At 37.5% G+C, this 18,964-nt stretch overlaps 1 protein-coding gene across 2 annotated transcripts in view; it reads right to left on the bottom strand.

The window, feature by feature from the left end:
* TTC29 (tetratricopeptide repeat domain 29) overlaps window positions 1-18,964 on the bottom strand; it is a 256,428-nt gene that overhangs the window by 113,499 nt on the left and 123,965 nt on the right. For both annotated transcript variants that reach the window (XM_009207668.3, XM_003899247.5), the window contains one exon: window positions 10,309-10,432. In XM_009207668.3, the coding sequence (XP_009205932.2) occupies window positions 10,309-10,432 (124 nt within the window). The remainder of the gene's footprint in view (window positions 1-10,308; window positions 10,433-18,964) is intronic.

Genomic DNA, 18,964 nt, shown 5'->3' with positions numbered 1-18,964 from the left:
GGGATGCAAAGCTGGTTCAACATACGCGAATCACAAAACATAATTTCTCTCACATAAACAGAACCAACAACAAAAACCACATGATTATCTCAACAGATGCAGAAAAGGTCTTCGATAAAATTAAACACCCCTTCATGCTAAAAACTCTTGATAAACTAGGTATTGATGGAATGTATCTCAAAATAATAAGAGCTATTTATGACAAACCCACAGCCAATATCATATTGAATGGGCACAAGCTGGAAGCATTCCCTTTGAAAACCGGTACAAGGCAAGGATGTTCCTCTCTCACCACTCCTATTCAACATAGTATTGGAAGTTCTGGCCAGGGCTATCAGGCAAGAGGAATAAATAAAGGGTATTCGAATAGGAAGAGAGGAAGTCAAATTGTCTCTGTTTGCAAATGACATGATTGTATATTTAGAAAACCCCATCGTCTCAGTCCAAAATCTCCTTAAGCTGATAAGCAACTTCAGCAAAGTCTCAGGATACAAAATCAATGTACAAAAATCACAAGCATTCCTATACACCAATAACAGAGAGGCAAATCATGAGTGAACTCCCATTCACAATTGCTACAAAGAGAATAAAATACCTAGAAACACAACTTACAGGGATGTGAAGGACCTCTTCAAGGAGAACTACAAACCATTGCTCAAGGAAATAAGAGAACACAAACAAATGGAAAAACATTTCATGCTCGTGGATAGGAAGAATCAATATTGTGAAAATAGTCATACTGCCCAAAGTAATTTATAGATTCAATGCTATCCCCATCAAGCTACCATTGACTTTCTTCACAGATTTAGAAAAAATTACTTTAAATTTCATATGGAACCAAAAAAGAGCCTGTATAGCCAAGACAATCCTAAGCAAAAAGAACAAAGCTGGAGGCATCATGCTACCTGACTTCAAACTACAAGGCTACAGTAACCAAAACAGCATGGTACTGTACCAAAACAGATATATAGATCAATGGAACAGAACAGAGGCTTCAGAAATAATGACACACATCTACAACCATATGATCTTCAACAAGCCTGACAAAAACAAGCAATGGGGAAAGGATTCCCTATTTATTAAATGGTGGTGGGAAAACTGGCTAGCCATATGCAAAAAACTGAAACTGGGCCCCTTCCTTACACCTTATACAAAAATTAACTCAAGATGGATTAAAGACTTAAACGTAAGACCTAAAACCATAAAAACCCTAGAAGAAAACCTAGGCAATACCATTCAGGACATAGGCATGAGCAAAGATTTCATGACTGTAACACCAACAATGGCAACAAAAGCCAAAATTGACAAATGGGATCTAATTAAACTAAAGAGTTTCTGCACAGCAAAATGAACTATCATCAGAGTGAACAGGCAACCTACAGAATGGGAGAAAAATTTTGCCATCTAGCCAACTGACAAAGGGCTAAAACCTAGAATCTACAAAGAACTTCAACAAATTTACAAGAAAAAAACAACTCACTTAAAAACTGGGCAAAGGATATGAACAGACACTTCTCAGAAGAAGACATTTATGCGTCCAGCAAACATATGAAAAAGAAGCTCATCATCACTGACCATTAGAGAAATGCAAATCAAAACCACAATGAGATACCATCTCATGCCAGTTAGAACAGCACTCATTAAAAAGTCAGGAAACAACAGATGCAGGAGAGAATGTGGAGAAATAGAAACGTTTGAGATACCATCTCACACCATTTAGAATGGCAATCATTAAAAAGTGAGGAAACAACAGATGCTGGAGAGGATATGGAGAAATAGAAACGTTTTTACCCTGTTGGTGGGAGTGTAAATTAGTTCAACCATTGTGGAAGATAGGGTGGCGATTTCTCAAGGATCTAGAACCAGAAATACTATTTGACCCAGCAATCCCATTACTGGGTATATTCCCCAAGGATTATAAATCATTCTACCATAAAGACACATAGACACATATGTTTATTGCAGCACTGTTCACAATAGCAAAGACTGTTCACAATAGCAAAGACTTGGAACCAACCTAAATATCCGTCAATGATACACTGGATAAAGAAAATGTGGGACATATACACCATAGAATACTATGCAGCTATAAAAAAGGATGAGTTCATGTCCTTTTTAGGGACATGGATGCAGCTGGACACTATCATTCTCAGCAAACTAACACTTCTCAGCAAACTAACACAGGAACAGAAAACCAAACACTGCATGTTCTCACTCATAAGTGGGAGTTGAACAATGAGAAGACATGGACATAGAGAAGGGAACATCACACACTAGGGCCTATTGGGGAGTGGGGGACTAGGGGAGGGATAGCATTAGGAGAAATACCTAATGTAGATGACAGGTTGATGGGTGCAGCAAACCACCATGGCACGTGTATACCTATGTAACAAACCTGTATGCTCTGCACATGTATCCCAGAACTTAAAGTATATATAAAAAAAGACTTATGTTCTTATCGATAAAAAGTGATCAAATATTTGCAGTTTCATATGGTTCAACCTAATACACTGTAGTAAAAACAAGTTTGGGAATGAGTGAACCAATTTACATTGATTTGGATAGAATTTTACTATTCGTAGAGTTGGATTTAGCTAATGAAATATTTTTTACTTTTTTTTTTTTTTTTGAGCTGGAGTCTTGCTGTGTCACCCAGGTTGGAGTGCAGCGGCATGATTTCAGCTTACACAACCTCTGCCTCCTAGGTTCAAGCAATTCTCCTGCCTCAGCATCCCGAGTAGCTGGGATTACAGGCGTATGCCACTATGCCCGGTAAATTTTTTATATTTTTGGTAGAGACAGGGTTTTACCATGTTGGCCAGGCTGGTCTTGAACTCCTGACCTCAAGTGATCCGCCCGCCTTGACTTCCCAAAGTGCTGAGATTAGTATGTTTTGTTTTCAGTCACAGCAAAAGGTCATTTCGGCCAAGTCATTTGGTTAATAGCTGGTGAAAATAAATGTACCTATCCTCTAATTCGTTTACTGCTCTTACTTTCCCATGTTCATATGCCATTCTTCTTAACTGAGAATGTTGAAGTAACCAGAATTTCTGAAAAATATGACCTTGATGTCACTAGCACCGATCAAATGATCATTTAAATATCTCTTCAAGAAGTCCTTCGCAACAGCTCGAGCTGCAAAAATTCAGGGTGGTGGTGTTGTTTGTCAGTGTCACCTCCATTAAAAGCTATTCTCCACAAATAAATACTGTTTACCTAGCTCTTATGAAGCATGGGGGCCAATGCTAAATACTTCGTATGTATTATGTCATTGACTTTCACACGTCACCCTATGAGGAAAATATTATTCTTATTTTACAAATAATCACATTGAGCCTCAGAGAAAAGAGCATCTTCTGCCACCCCCAAATCTTCTAAAAATCCTCATGAAAATCTCTTTCTAAGAGGAGGATATTATCTACGATTGATCTACATTTGTAAAGGCTGTAGGGGACAAAATTTCCTTTCTTCACTGACTTGTAACCCTTTAGGCTCCACCATCTCCTCCCTTCTGCTCATGTCTCTCCTCCTCACCCTACCAAACACACAAAAAGCAAAAACATGCATGTGCACTCTTTTGAACGGAAACCCTTATATGGGAGAACGTTTTGCTGTATAAGTCAGTTTCTAGTATTTTATGAAGGAAATGAACATAAAAACAACACAGGAACAGCTTTATACTATTACAGCAGTAGAGGTAAAACACATCTTCAACTCTGCATACCTCCGTATAATCATGAAGCTCCAAGATCGGTTAAACTGACTGAATAAAGAAATTTCTGGCAAGGTGGGGAGGGGGAGAAATAGGACTTATGTGATCATTTTGTTAGATACAGGAAGAGCACATATAACACTATGTTATATGCCCACAGGGACAGTTTAGGAGAACTGTTTATTCAAATGATTCATTCCAGCCAACTTTGTTAATTTAACCAGGGTCTCTCCATATTACATCAAAAATAACTTTTGTTTGTTGAGGTGAACAATTCTTTCTCTTTCTTCAAGGTATAAAACATAAAATTTATATGAGAAAAAAGTTACCTAGGAAAAAATAAAATGGTATCAAAGATATTTGTAAGCCAATGAAGTAAACTATAATTGAGAAACAATACAAATATTGAAGATGATGTAAATAAAAGTCACTAAAATTATAGATTTTCCTGGTAGATATCAAAGACATAGGACAAAATATATGAAAATATACAGTTAGGCCAAACATAACCATTTTTTTTAGAAACAAAAGTATAAATATCTAATTGATATTCTAATTATATTTCTGAGATTTCAATTATTTATTGTTTTAGGTGAGAGTCTTAATTAGGAAAATTAGAGACCACAAATAAGTGGACATATATATGAATTTCCAAAGCTATTTTTATATGTTATTAAGTAAAAATTAACTCATTCATTCATTCATTCATTCATTTGACAACCACTCTGAGCCAGGCCAAATGCCAGGCCATGTAGAAGCAGCAGTAAATGGAGTTTCCACTCAAGTTTTTGAGGTGAGTGAAGTGAAAGTAGGGATATACCTAAAATTTTGATTAGGTCTTATTTAAGTGCCTTTTTACTCTTAAAATAGGAGCTTTATAATTAGCTAATTATGATTCCCTGAAATTGTACTTAGTATTCCACCTTTAGATACACACAATTGACATAAACAGATATGAACCTACCAGTTTTTCTAGTTTCTCTAGTTTAAAACACTACTAAAGAAATACAAAATTAATTCTTTTAAGATGCAAGCATTTGTATACATACCATTTTTAGAATGAGATTTCGCTAATGTATATCGTATTTGTGGATGTTTAATTCTCAGAGTTTACTGTTTAAATCTCTTCTCCAAAGGTTAAATACAACTTTCTACAGTTTATTTCTGTTATCAGATAATCCCTATTCTATTTTAAAATTCAGAAGATTCTAGTAATTAGAGTTGGCAATCTTAAATATGAGATTGACAATATGCACTTCCTAAATGAATCTTACAGGAAAAGAACAACTTCGTTTAATTTTATTAATATCCCTGATAAGCATTTAGTGAACAATTCCAGGACAGGATCTTGATGACATCATAGACCTTGGAACAACGCTCGAATTATTACATTATAACATAGAATTTTCATGCATTATTTTGATTTTTAGTGTCTAAAATGTCACTCTGTTCAATGAGCAAGCTCAAAATGAATGAGCATTTTCTCAGTACTAAGGATAAATCATTTCCTACCCATTTTCCCTATAATTTTAGTGTTGGAACCACCATTCTTTTAAGTATGTAATTATTCTATGGTTTTATTAAGGAATGAGAACTCTTATAAACCTAGTTATTTCCTCTAAAACATTCTCATTTGACCACTTTACACTAATTATATATTTTCAATTAACAGTCCATCAAAGACCCAGAGGGGAGGATGAGTGGTCCATTTTCTATGATTACATAGTAAAAGGTAACTAACTAGGATGCAGGATAGTTTTAAGATGCACTAATTCTAATTACAATTACTATAATAATTACAGAAAAGGTAACTCCAATATTTTTCCAACCATTATAATTTTGGTTTTATAATATTTTTACTTCTTGAAAATTGTTAAGAATACAATTACAATACCTTGCATGAGTAATATGAAGCCCAAAAATATTGGGTTTGCTTTTAAAGATTCAGGACAAGTTTTCAAAATGTTAAAATATTATACAAAAATGAAATAGAGGTGGGGCATGGTGGCTCATGCCTGTAATCCAGCACTTTGGGAGGCCGAGGAGGGAGGATCTCTCGAGGGCAAGAGTTCCAGACCAACCTGGCCAACATGGTGAAACCTCGTCTCTACGAAAAATACAAAAATTAGGCGGGTGGGGTGGCATGTGCCTGTAATCCCAGTTACTCCGGACGCTGAGGCAGGAGAATTGCTTGAACCCAGGAGGCAGAGGTTGCAGTGAGCTGAGACTGCACCACTGCAGTCCAGTTTGGGCAACAAGAGTGAAACTCTGTCTCAAAACAACGACGACAAAATGAAATAGAAGTCTGAACTTTCACAAGTGAGAGAATACCAGTCTTAAGTGGTGTGAAACTGGTTACAAATTTATTTATTGGTTCAAGGAACTGACATGTTTTTGATCACCAATTCTGTGCCAGGTTTTTTTCTAGACACTAGAATAATAAACAAGGCAGATATAGTTCCTGCTCTCATTAAACTTATATTTTGGCCAAATTAAACAACAACAATAAGAACATAACATGGGCCGGGCGCAGTGGCTCAAGCCTGTAATCCCAGCACTTTGGGAGGCCGAGACGGGCGGATCACGAGGTCAGGAGATCAAGACCATCTTGGCTAAGCCGGTGAAACCCCGTCTCTACTAAAAAATACAAAAAACTAGCCGGGCGAGGTGGCAAGCGCCTGTAGTCCCAGCTACTCGGGAGGCGGAGCTTTCAGTGAGCTGAGATAGGGCCACTGCACTCCAGCCTGGGCGACAGAGCAAGACTTCGTCTCAAAAAAAAAAAGAACATAACATGAACAAGAAAACTATGAGAAGATAAATGCTACATGGATAATTCAAATATTCAAATACAGTAATTTTAAAGAGTGACCCAGGTGGGGCAGCTTATGCCTGTAATCCATAGCACTTTGGGAGGCTGAAGCAGGAAAATCCTTTGAGTCCAGAAGTTCAAGACCACCCTGGGCCACATGACAAAACCTGGGCCACATGACAATTCTCTATTAAAAAAAAGAATTGGGAGGGGGCGGGGTTAGGGAGAGGGCACCGTGGCTCATGCCTGTAATCCCAGCACTTTGGGAGACCGAGGTGGGCGGATCATGAGGTCAAGAGATCCAGACCATCATGGCCAACATGGTGAAACCCTGTCTCTACTAAAAATACAAAAATTAGCTGGGCGTGGTGGCGCACGCCTGTAGTCCCAGCTATTCAGGAGGCTGAGGCAGGAGAATTGAATCCGGGAGGCAGAGGTTGCAGTGAGTCGAAATTGTGCCACTGCACTCCAGTCTGGCAACAGAGTCAGACTCCATTTCAAAAAAAAAAAAAAAGGGAGGGGGCGACCTGATGGCCACTCTTTAGTTGCTAAGGGAAGGCCCCTCTGAAGATGTGGCATTGAACAGAGATCTGAGTGACAAGAAGCCAGCAATGTGAAGTTCAGAGCATTTCATGTAGAGCATTCAGCCAAGGCAAATGTTCTAAGGCAGGAACTAGCTTGACATGCTTAAAGAACTCCAAGAATGTCAATTCGCTACAGTGGGGTGGATAAAAAGGAGTAGGAAGCAATGAGGTCAGAGATAGGGGTGGGGCTATCTCATATTTTAGGACAGGGTAAGGATTTATATTTATGTTCTCAGAAGAACGAGAAGTAATGGAAGTGTGAATGAGAAGTAATGGAAGTATTTTAAGCAGGGAAATTGCATTTGATTTACATTTTGAAATAATTACTTGGCCTCTTTCTGCTTATGCGGGGGTGGGAGGGAACAGAGTGCATGCAGGAAGGTGAGTTTAGGGCTTACTGCAGTGTCTAGGTGAGACAATATAGTGTCATAAACTGATGTGACAGTTGCAGAGATAGAGGCAAAAGGGTGGATTTGAGATATATATTTGGTAACACAAAGGTCAGAGTTTGCTTTTGGCTTGAATATGGAGCTGGGGGAGATAAGAATTAAAGGATTTCCAGATTTTTGGCTGAAGTGACTGGGTGGATGGATAATGTTACTATTTAAAAGATGGAGAAGACTAGAGAGGTGGAGGTTCCATTTGAAATATGTTAGAAATCTGGGTGGAGGTGCTAAGGAAGCAATTGCCTTTACAAAGTTTGGAGTCCCAGGAGAGATCAGGATTGGAGATACAAATCTGGAAGTCATTGGCATATGGATAGTATTTAAAAGCCATGGGCCTGGATGGGGCAGATAAGAGGAGCTTGCAGACTAAAAAGAGAAGATTGCTTGGAAAATGCCTAAATAATATTCCAATGTGGTTGAGATTTAAGTTGTTAGAAGAAAAATTTAGAGAAAAAAACAGTTAAGTTCAGTTTTTAGTACATTATAGTTGAAGACATCTAAGTGAAAATGTCAAATAGGTGGTGGGGTATGCGTTTGGAATTGAGGGGAGAGGCCTGAGCTTTTAAAAGGACTGTTTTTCAAAACAGAAAGGCAAAAAGCCCAACTTTTTACCCTACCTCCAAACAATACTCAAACCCAGCCCTTCTGAATAACGTGAGCATGGCTAACCTATATTTTCCTAATAACAGAAAGCGTAAGGAAAATACACTTTAAGAGGAGCAATATTTTTATACTTGCGTTTTCTTAATGTTTTTGCCAAGAGTTTATATCTCACCAGTGTGTATTTTATTCTCTGATTTTTGATTCTTGGATAAGAGTTTAATTTCTGAAGTTAAGGTACAAGAAATAATATCCAAAAGCTGTGTCAACTGCCAGAAGTTAACTTTTACCAGTTTATCCCTATTCTAATAGAAAATTTGGAGGATTCTGGGTATTTGCACTATCTTCAAATATATATGCCTTCAAATATACAACTTGATTCATACACCATATCATACTGCATATATTCATGGACTATATCTTTTCTCCTATGCTATAGGAGAAGCTCCCTCATTAGACTGTGAGCCTCACAAGGGTTTAGGTCTTGCCTGTTTTCACCACTGTATCCTAAAAAGGAAATAAAAGCAAATACAAAATCAAGGAGAGAAGAGTCAATAAAGGCAAAGAAATGGGCAGGGAGCCAGAGGGTAGCAGAGGAAGCACATGACATGCAAAACCTGAGCACAGCTAGAGCAACAGACAAGGGAGGACTCGAAACAAGAGGGGAAACAAAGTGGTGGCCATGGGAGAGAGGGAGAGGAAGACCCGGGGGTCAGAGAGCAAGGAGGAGGGTCAAGAAGGAAGAACGCAGGAGAGAAGGGAGCAAGGTGGGTAAGGGAGTCGTGGAGAAGAAGGGCCAGGACAAAAAGGGGCTTTTTAGATTTCAAGGAATAGGAGAGAGGGGAGGCAAATGAGCCCAGGGGAGAAAGAGAGGGGATGTAAGAGAAAAAGGAAATGAGATACCTTGTTTGAAAGCACTTGCTCCACTTCAGGAACTAAAGAAATATTAGTTTCACTCATTCAAATTAATTTCAAACTTGATTTCCTTAAAAAAAAAAAAAAACCTAAATCCTTGTGAAATAAAGTTAATTTTATGGCAAACAACAGAATACTGTAGTGGTTGGGAAAATGGGTTTGAATACCGTTGCCACCCAGCATCATCTGAGGGTCTGGCAAAGGGGAATTGTTTGATACCACTAAGGGTGTAGAGAACAACAGAAACTTACAAAGATAATACTTCTCCTGCTGCAAAGCACTATCCTAAGTGCTTTCCACATGTTAATTTAATACTCACAATAACTTTACGAGGTGAGAATATTGAGGCACCTAGAAATTTCAGTAACTAGCCCAAGGTCACAGATCTTACAAGTGCAAGAGCTGGGTTTTTAACTCAAGCAGTGTGGTTTTGGAATTAGTGACTTTATTCACTACATACACAGACTCTCAAAGAGATTAACAGAGAGTGTATAAACATAATTTGAGACAATAATTACCCTAAAAAATGATGGATCTTATTCATGATCAAAACAGCAATTATAACTAGAGAAACAAGGCTCTTTCACATCATTGCTAAAGGAGAATCTGTAATAAAAACACAAAATCACGAGAAAATATGACAAAAGTCCATTATGACCAGTACATTACACTAATAACAGCTTCTTGAATTGGATAATTTTATTTTGGACTTTTTTTGTTCTTCCTTCTGTTTTCTCTTTCATGTAATCAATCTGTTGCTAAAATTTCACTCTAAATTTTCTGCAGAATTATTTTTAGGATTGTCGTTTCTTCTCCCAAGGAAACTAGCAGGGTGTGCCACAGCTGGATTAATAAAGAATTTGGAGTGAGAGAGATGAATGTCAGTGGAAGCAGATAATAGCCAACAGTTATAATCTATTTCCTTTGAATTAAATATTTTAATTGCTCCTCAAATCCAATGTCAGTTAGAATCCTCACTGGATGTGAAACTATGAATCAGGGTTAGCAGCTCATAAGGACTGTCCCACATGGCCCTAAGGTATTGGAAGAGGAGGAGGAGGAGGAGGAGGCATTTCTCCTCCTAGTCCTTGCCATGGGCTTTAGCTACATCCTGCAGTCCAGGGCCATTCTGCATAATATATGGTGGGAAGGCAAGGATAACATGAGAAGAGACTTTTAAAACAGCAAATTTCTCCCTAAACACTGCAAATTTCTCTAGAAACAAGAAACACATAGACTCACTTTTTCATTGTAGATGTCCCCAAGCATTGTACTTGCTCTCACAAAATCTAGGCTTTGAAAATTGTTTCTTGCAATTTTCACAAATTTTTTCAAGTATTTAATTGCTTCTGTCGTATTTCCTTGGCTAGAATGAATGAAATAGGACATCAATGGAGTATCATCTTACTTAATGTCACAATAAAGAGAAAGTATCTTGTGTCTTTCCTGTAGAAAATGCAAGATGGTTATCAGGATAATGAGATTTAATGTGTAAATACGAAATTAAAAATACATGGCTTGTTTTTGTTGGAGCATACATTGAGTTAAAACTGAAACTTTTAAATCCTCATGCATTGCTAATGGAAATGTAAAATGGTACATCTTCTTAACAACTTGGCAGTTCCTCGAAAACTTTAACATAGAGTTACCATATGACCCAGAAATTTTACTCCAAAATATATACCCAAGTGAAGCAAAAATATGTCAACACAAAAAGTCATATACATGAAAGTTCATAGCAGCATTAATCATAATAGCCAAGGCATGAAAACAATTGAAATGTGTATCAACTGATGAATGGGTAAACAAAATATGGTATATACCTACAATGAAATATTATACAGTCTTAAAAATGAATGAGGTAGGCCAGGTGTGGTGGCTCACACCTGTAATCCCAGCACTTTGGAGGCCCAGACAGGTGGATCATGAGGTCAGGAGATCGAGACCATCCTGGCTAACATGGTGAAACCCCTGCCTCTACTAAAAATATAAAAAATTAGCTGGGCGTGGTAGCGGGTAACTGAAGTCCCAGCTACTCGGGAGGCTGAGGCAGGAGAATGGCATGAACACAGGAGGTGGAGCTTGCAGTGAGCTGAGATCGCACCACTGCACTCCAGCCTGGGCCACAGAGTGAGACTCAAAATCAAAATAAATAAATAAATAAATAAATAAATAAATAAATAAATAAATAAAAGATTGAGGTAGCGATGCATGTTGCAACATGGATGAAACTTGAAAATATGCTAACTGAAAGAAACCAGACAACAGAAGATCACACACCATATGAGCCCATTTACACAATATGTCCAGAATGGCAAATCCATGAGATGGAAAGTAGGCTAGTGGTCGCTAGAGGCTGAGGAAAGTGGAGGATTGAGAAATGACAAATAATGGGTACAAGGTTTCCTTTTAGGGTGATTGAAATTAGATAGTGGCCATGGTTGCTCAATCCTGTGAGTATACTAAAAACCACTGAATTGTATTAAACTTTTAAAGTGAGGACTCTTTTAAATCGTAGATTTTTAAAGTCTACAATTGTTAAAGTCATAGTTGTATAGCATATGAATTATGTCTCACTAAAGCTGTTTTTTTTTTAAAAAAAAAAAAACCTTTTAAAAGTTTATAAAAGGTGAATACTAGCTTGTTCTTGAAAGCTTTCATTGGTAGTGAAAGCTCAGGTGTCACTAAAGTCACATATACAAGTGTTACATATCCTCACAAAATGTTCAGGAAGACATAATTTCTAGCAGACAATTTGTCATGTAGTAAGCATTAATACATTTTTGAATGAAGTAATGTTGAAAATTTGAGAAGGGAGACACATATGCTGCACACATGAAGCTAAGCATCCAGGTAAACTGTGAGAACCTTAAGGCATATAGATGTTTGGAGTCTAAGACTGTAAACTCCTGACCCTTGGATATTCCAGTAACATCAAGAAACTTTAGGAGTCTAGCAAATGTCCCAAAATTTGCTAGTTGCTGGGGAATAGGGTTCCTGTGCTTGAAGTGTTTCACTGTCAATTTGGAGAAGTAAGTGTATAAACTCATACATGGGATCAACTGTGACAGGTACTGACTTGTATATAGTGCTTTGAAACCTGGAGTACATTCATTTGCCTATCCTCATAAAAACATGTGTAGTGTTTTTGTTGTTGTTGTTGTTGTTTTCTAGGTTTTCTAAATGTGACTCCAAATTCTTTTGGCTATTTCTAAAGACTGAGCCCACCTCTCAACTGGGGCTGTTTAAAAGAGTATGTTGCAAGTTCAGAAAGTATTTTCTTAAAAAAAAAAAAAAAAAGTGGGGGGAATACATATGTAGAACGTGCAGGTTTGTTACATAGGTCTACGTGGGTCATGGTGGTTTGCTGCACCTATTGACCCATCCTCTAAGTTCCCTCCCCTCACTCCCCACCCTTCCACAGGCCCTGGTGTGTGTTGTTCTCCTTTCTGTGTCCATGTGTTCTCAGTGTTCAACTCCCACTTAAGAGTGAGAACATGGGGTGTTTGGTTTTCTGTTCCTGTGCTAGTTTGCTGAGGATGGTGGCTTCCAGCTTCATCCATGTCCCCACAAAGCATGTGATCTCATTCCTTTTTATGGCTGCATAGTATTCCATGGTGTATGTACCACATTTTCTTTATCCAGTCTATCATTGATGGGCATTTGGGTTAGTTCCATGTCTTTGCTATTGTAAATAGTGCTGCAATAAACATACGTGTGCATGTGTCTTTATAGGTTTACTGAATCATTTTCTGTAGGATCCTTAGGTATATATCCAGTAATGGGATTACTGGGTCAAATGATATTGCTGCTTCTAGATCTTTGAGGAATCGCCATACTGTCTTCCACATTGGTTGAACTAATTTACACTTCCACCAACAGTGTAAAAGTGTTCCTATTTCTCCAACAGTCTCACCAGAATCTATTGTTTCCTGACTTTTTAATAATTGCCATTCTGACTGGGGTGAGATGGTATCTCCTTGTGGTTTTGATTTGCATTTCTATGATGATCAGTGATGTTGAGCTTTTTTTCATGTTTGTTGGCTCCGTAAATGTCTTCTTTTGAGAATTGTCTGTTCATATCCTTTGCCCACTTTTTGATGGGGTTGTTTTTTCCTTGTGAATAGATTTAAGTTCCTTGAAAATTCTGGATATTAGACCTTTGTCGGATGGGTGGATTGCAAAAGTGTTCTCCCATTCTGTAGGTTGCCTGTTCACTCTGATGATAGTTTCTTTTGCTGTGCAGAAGCTCTTTAGTTTAATTAGATCCCATTTGTCAATTTTTGTTTTTGTTGCAATTGCTTTTGGTGTTTTTGTCATGAAGTCATTGCCCATGCCTATGTCCTGAATGGTATTGCCTAGGTTTACTTCTAGGGTTTTTATGGTTTGGGGTTTTACATTTAAGTCTTTAATTCATCTTGAGTTAGTTTTTGTATAAAGTGTAAGGAAGGGGTCCAGTTTCAGTTTTCTTCATATGGTTAGCCAGTTTTCCCAGCACCATTTACTTAATAGGAGATCCTTTCCCCATTGATTGTTTTTGTCAGGCTTGTTGAAGATCAGATGGTTGTAGATGTGTGGTGTTATTTCTGAGGTCTTTGTTCTGATCCACTGGTCTATATGTCTATTTTGGTACCAGTACCACGCTGTTTTGGTTACTATAGCCTTGTAGTATAGTTTGAAGTCAGGTAGCATGATGCCTCCAGCTTTGTTCTTTTTGCTTAAGATTGTCTTGGCTATACGGGGTCTTCTTTGATTCCACATGAAATTTAAAATAGTTTTTTCTAATTCTGTGAAGAATGTCAATGGTAGTTTGATGGAAATAGCATTGAATCTATAAATTACTTTGAGCAGTATGGCCATTTTCAAGATATTCATTCTTCCTATCCATGGAGATGGAATGTTTCTCCATTTGTTTGTTTTCTCTCTTATTTCCTCGAGTAGTGGCTTGTAGTGCTCCTTGAAGACATCCTTCACATCTCTTGTTAGTTGCATTCCTAGGTATTTTGTTCTCTTTGTAGCAATTGTGAATGGGAGTTCATTCATGATTTGGCTCTCTGCTTGCCTACTGTTGGTGTAAAGGAATACTTGTGATTTTTGCACATTGATTTTGTATCCTAAGACCTTGCTGAAGTTGCTTCTCAGCTTAAGGAGGTTTTCGGCTGAGACGATGGGATTTTCTAAATATACAATAATGTCATCTGCAAACAGAGACAATTTGACTTCCTCTCTTCCTGTTTGAACACGCTTTATTTCTTTCTCTTGCCTGATTGCCCCGGCCAGAACGTCCAATACTATGTTGAATAGAAGTGGTGAAAGAAGGTATCCTTGTCTTGTGCCGGTTTTCAAAGGGAATGCTTTCAGCTGTTGCGCATTCAGTATGATATTGGCTGTGGGTTTGTCATAAATAGCTCTTATGATTTTGAGAGATGTTCCATCAATAATTAGTTTATTGAGAGTTTTTAACATGAAGGGATGTTGAATTTTATCGAATGCCTTTTCTGCATCTATTGAGGTAATCCTGTGGGCTTTGTCATTGGTTCTGGTTTATGTGATGGATTACGTTTATTGATTTGCTTATGTTGAACCAAACTTGCATCCCAGGGATAAAGCTGACTTGATCTTGGTGGATAAGTTTTTAATGTGCTGCTGGAATCAGTTTGCCAGCATTTCCAGTATTTTATTGAGGATTTTTACATTGATGTTCATCAGGGATATTGGCCTGAAATTTTCTTTTTTTGTTGTGTCTCTTCCCAATTTTGGTGACAGGATGATGCTGGCTTCTTAAAATGAGTTAGAGGAAATTCCCTCTTTTTCAATTGTTTGGAATAGTTCCAGAAGGAATAGTACCAGCTTCTCTTTGTATATCTGGAAGAATTCAGCTGTGAATTTGTCTGGTCCTGGGATTTTTTGGTTGTTAGGCTATTAACTACTGCCACAATTTCAGAGCTTGTTATTGGTCTATTCAGGGATCCGACTTCTTCCTAGTTTAGTCTTGGTAAGGTGTATGCATCCAGGAATTTATCCAATTCTTCTAGATTGTCTAGTTTATTTGTGTAGATGTGTTTACCATATTCTCTATTGGTAGTTTGTATTTCTGTGGGGTCAGTGGTGATATCCCCTTTATCACTTTTTATTGTGTCAATTTGATTCTTCTTTCTCTTCTTCTTTATTAGTCTCACTAGCAGTTTATCAATTTTGTTAATTTTTTCATAAAACCAGATTCATTGATTTTTTTGGAGGATTTTTCGTGTTTCTATCTCCCTCAATTCCTCTATGATGTTAGTTATTTCTTGTCTTCTGCTAGCTTTTGGATTAGTTTGCTCTCACCTCTCAAACTCTTTTAATTGTGAGGTTAAGGTTTCTATTTTAGATCTTTTCCACTTTCTCCTGTGGGCATTTAGTGCTATAAATTTCCCTCTTAACACTGTTTTAGCTGTGTCTTAGAGTTTCTGTTATGTTGTCTCTTTGTTCTCATTGGTCTCAAAGAACTTCTTTTTTTTTTTTTTTTTTTTTTGAGACGGAGTCTCGCTGTGTCACCCAGGCTGGAGTGCAGTGGCCGGATCTCAGCTCACTGCAAGCTCCGCCTCCTGGGTTCATGCCATTCTCCTGCCTCAGCCTCCCGAGTAGCTGGGACTACAGGCGCCTGCCACCTCGCCCGGCTAAGTTTTTGTATTTTTTTAGTAGAGACGGGGTTTCACTGTGTTAGCCAGGACGGTCTCGATCTCCTGACCTCGTGATCCGCCCGTCTCGGCCTCCCAAAGTGCTGGGATTACAGGCTTGAGCCACCGCGCCCGGCTCATCAAAGAACTTCTTAATTTCCATCCTAATTTCATTATTTATCCAGTAGTCATTCAGGATCAAGTTGTTCAATTTCCACGTAATTTTGCAGTTTTGAGTGAGTTTCTTAATCCTGAATTCTAACTTGATTGCACTGTGATCTGAGAGACTGCTTGTTACGACTTCAGTTCTTTTGTATTTGCTGAGGAGTGTTTTACTTGCAATTATGTGGTCAATTTTAGAATAAGTGCCATGTGGCACTGAGAAGAGTGTATATTCTGTTGATTTGGGGTAGAGAGTTCTGTAGCTGTCTACTAGGTCCACTTGACCCAGAATTGAGTTCAAGTCCTGAACATTCTTGTTAATTTTCTGTCTCGTTAATCTGCCTAATACTGACAGTGGATTGTTAAAGTCTCCCACTATAATTGTGTGGGAGACTAAGTCTCTTTGCAGGTCTCTAAGAACTTGCTTTATGAATCTGGGTGCTCCTGCATTGGGTGCATATGTATTTAGAATAATTAGTCCGTCTTGTTGAATTGTTTCCTTTACCATTATGTAATGCCCTTCTTTGTCTTTTTGGATCATTCTCTGGCTGCCCTTAACAGTTTTTCCTTCATTTCGACCTTGGAGAATCTGAGGATCATGCTTCTTGGGGTTGATCTTCTCATGGAGTATATTAATGGTGTTCTCTATTTCCTGAATTTGCATGTTGGCTTGTCTTGCTAGGTTGGGAAAATTCTCCTGCATAATATCCTGAAGTGTATTTTCCAGCTTGTTTCCATTCTCTTCATCTCCTCTAGTACTCCAGTCAATTGTAGGTTTAGTCTTTTTATGAAATCCCATATTTCTTGGAGGTTTTGTTCATTCCTTTTGATTCTTTTTTCTTTATTCTTGTTGGCATGTCTTATTTCAGTAAGATGGCCTTCAAACTCTGATATCCTTTCTTCTGCTTGGCTGATTCAGCTGTTGATACTTGTGTACACTTCATGAAGTTCTCGTGCTGTGTTTTTCAGCTCCATCAGGTCGTTTATGTTCCTCTCTAAACTGGTTATTCTAGTTAGGAATTCTTCTAACCTTTTATCAAGGTTCTTAGCTTGTTTGCATTGGGTTAGAACATGCTCCTTTAACTCATTGTAGGTTTTTATTACCCATCTTCTGTAGCCTACTTCTGCCACTTCATCCATTTGATCCTTTGTCCGTGTCTGTGCCCACATCCCTTGGCTGGAGGGAGGGGGCTCCTCTTCCCCGTGTGGCTCTCAGGTGGGCCACCACACCACACTACTCTTCCCTCTCTCCGTGGGTCACGCCTGCCTTCTAGTCAATTTTGATGACAGAACCTGGATAGCTTGGTTGCTGGTGAAGGATTCACTCACTTATCATGGTTTATTTTGATGGGAGCCCCAGCTTCTAGTAGGCCATCTTCGCCCCGCACCCACCAGTAGCATTTCTATATGCCCCAGAATGTATTTTCAATGGAGTTTCTTTTTAAAAAATATTGGTAGGATTAGGGTTATCTCCTTGCATAACCTCCCAAGGTTTGAAAAACATTTAAACACTGATATGTTTGTAAAAATAAATTAGATTACTTTAAAGTCAAAATGAGTTATGGTGGAATTTAGAAAGATGTAGGTTTGAATCTCAGCTCGGCCTCTTAGATTAATAACTTTGATTATACTAAAGTTATGAAACTAAAGAAAACTTTTGTTTCTTCATTTTAAAAATGGCCACCAGTTGCTGTGGGATGAAAAATTGTGTAAATGTATAGCTTGGCATGTAGTAGGGATTCAATAAATGGCACTTGTGTTATTATTATCTCTCAGTGAAATAAACAACTATCACATTGACAGCTCTCTACTTGACATTGTCTACCACAAGCCAAGAGGCAAATTCAATTTAGCTAAGCAATCCTTCCTGAAAACATTCATCATATGATGAATTAAACACTCTGATTTGAATGTATGCTCTGCAAATCAGTCACATAAAGTCCTGGTGTCTGTTTCCTAAGGGGAAAAATCAAAGAGCTCACATTTTTTGTTTACTTGAGTATCAAGTACTATCAAATACTTTTTTGTCTCTTATTGATAAAAGAGTGTTCTACACATCAGAAATAGGATGAAATTTTATGTTACTGTAGCTGTGAACACAACTTTTTAAAAGTCTGTCCTCACTTTTTCATACCCAAATTATGACTGATCTTCCACATATAGGCATAGGTCAATTCTCCAGAAAAAATATGAATTATTGGAGGAAATTTTCAAATGCAGGCATAGAGTAAAATATAATGAGAGGTTCACCGATTATTTTAATTTAAATATTTGTTTTGTGAAACTAAAAGTTATCGAGAGAGCTTGAGTATAAAATATTAATAAAGAAAATACATTATTTAGAATTTTGAGTGAACTTGTGGTTCTAGGACTAAAAATGTTCTATCAAATTGTTAATTTTTCACACTCTTTCCTAGACTATAATATTCAAGAAAAATTGATGGGGGAAAATGATGATTTCTCTGAATATCTCTTTAAAACCTTAGGGAAAATTATTATTATTAATTATTTAGCTAAGATGGACTCGCTGAAGCTTATTTATGTTCATGTTTCTAAAAACCAATATATTTTTGAAGAAAGTACATTTTGAATTAGATTTGGCCTGCTGAGGATTGTTAAATCAAGATACATACAAACAAAGAAACAAGCAAAAAAACTAAGTTTAGAGTATGAGAAACACAAAATAGTATAAAAAAAAACTATTGCTGGGTAATTCAAGTCATTTTTCTTCCAGAGGAGCAACAGATCTCCAAAACATACAAAATTATCTAGAATTTGCTCTAATGAATAATGCTAGAGAAAAAAGTCTTATTATTGTAAGTCATTTGCTTTACTCAATGAATGTAGAGATCTACAGTCAGCAAAGCTATTAATGCAACATCTGAAATATTAACATTATATGCTGGTTAAAGGTTTTCCAAATTTAAAAGTTAGCAACAGATTCAGAAGCCATTCTTTTTATGGAAGGGGAAAACACGGAATATTTTCTTACAGAAAAGCTACAGCTTATTTGTATAAGTTAAAGGACAAGGTTAAAATGTTAGATAAATATTAATTCCAGTTTTCTATATGCAGTG

The sequence above is a fragment of the Papio anubis genome, chromosome 3, assembly GCF_008728515.1.
Source record: "Papio anubis isolate 15944 chromosome 3, Panubis1.0, whole genome shotgun sequence".
NCBI lineage: Eukaryota > Metazoa > Chordata > Mammalia > Primates > Cercopithecidae > Papio > Papio anubis.
The sequence above is the reverse complement of the archived record's forward strand: the minus strand, read 5'-3'. Positions and strand labels throughout refer to the sequence as shown.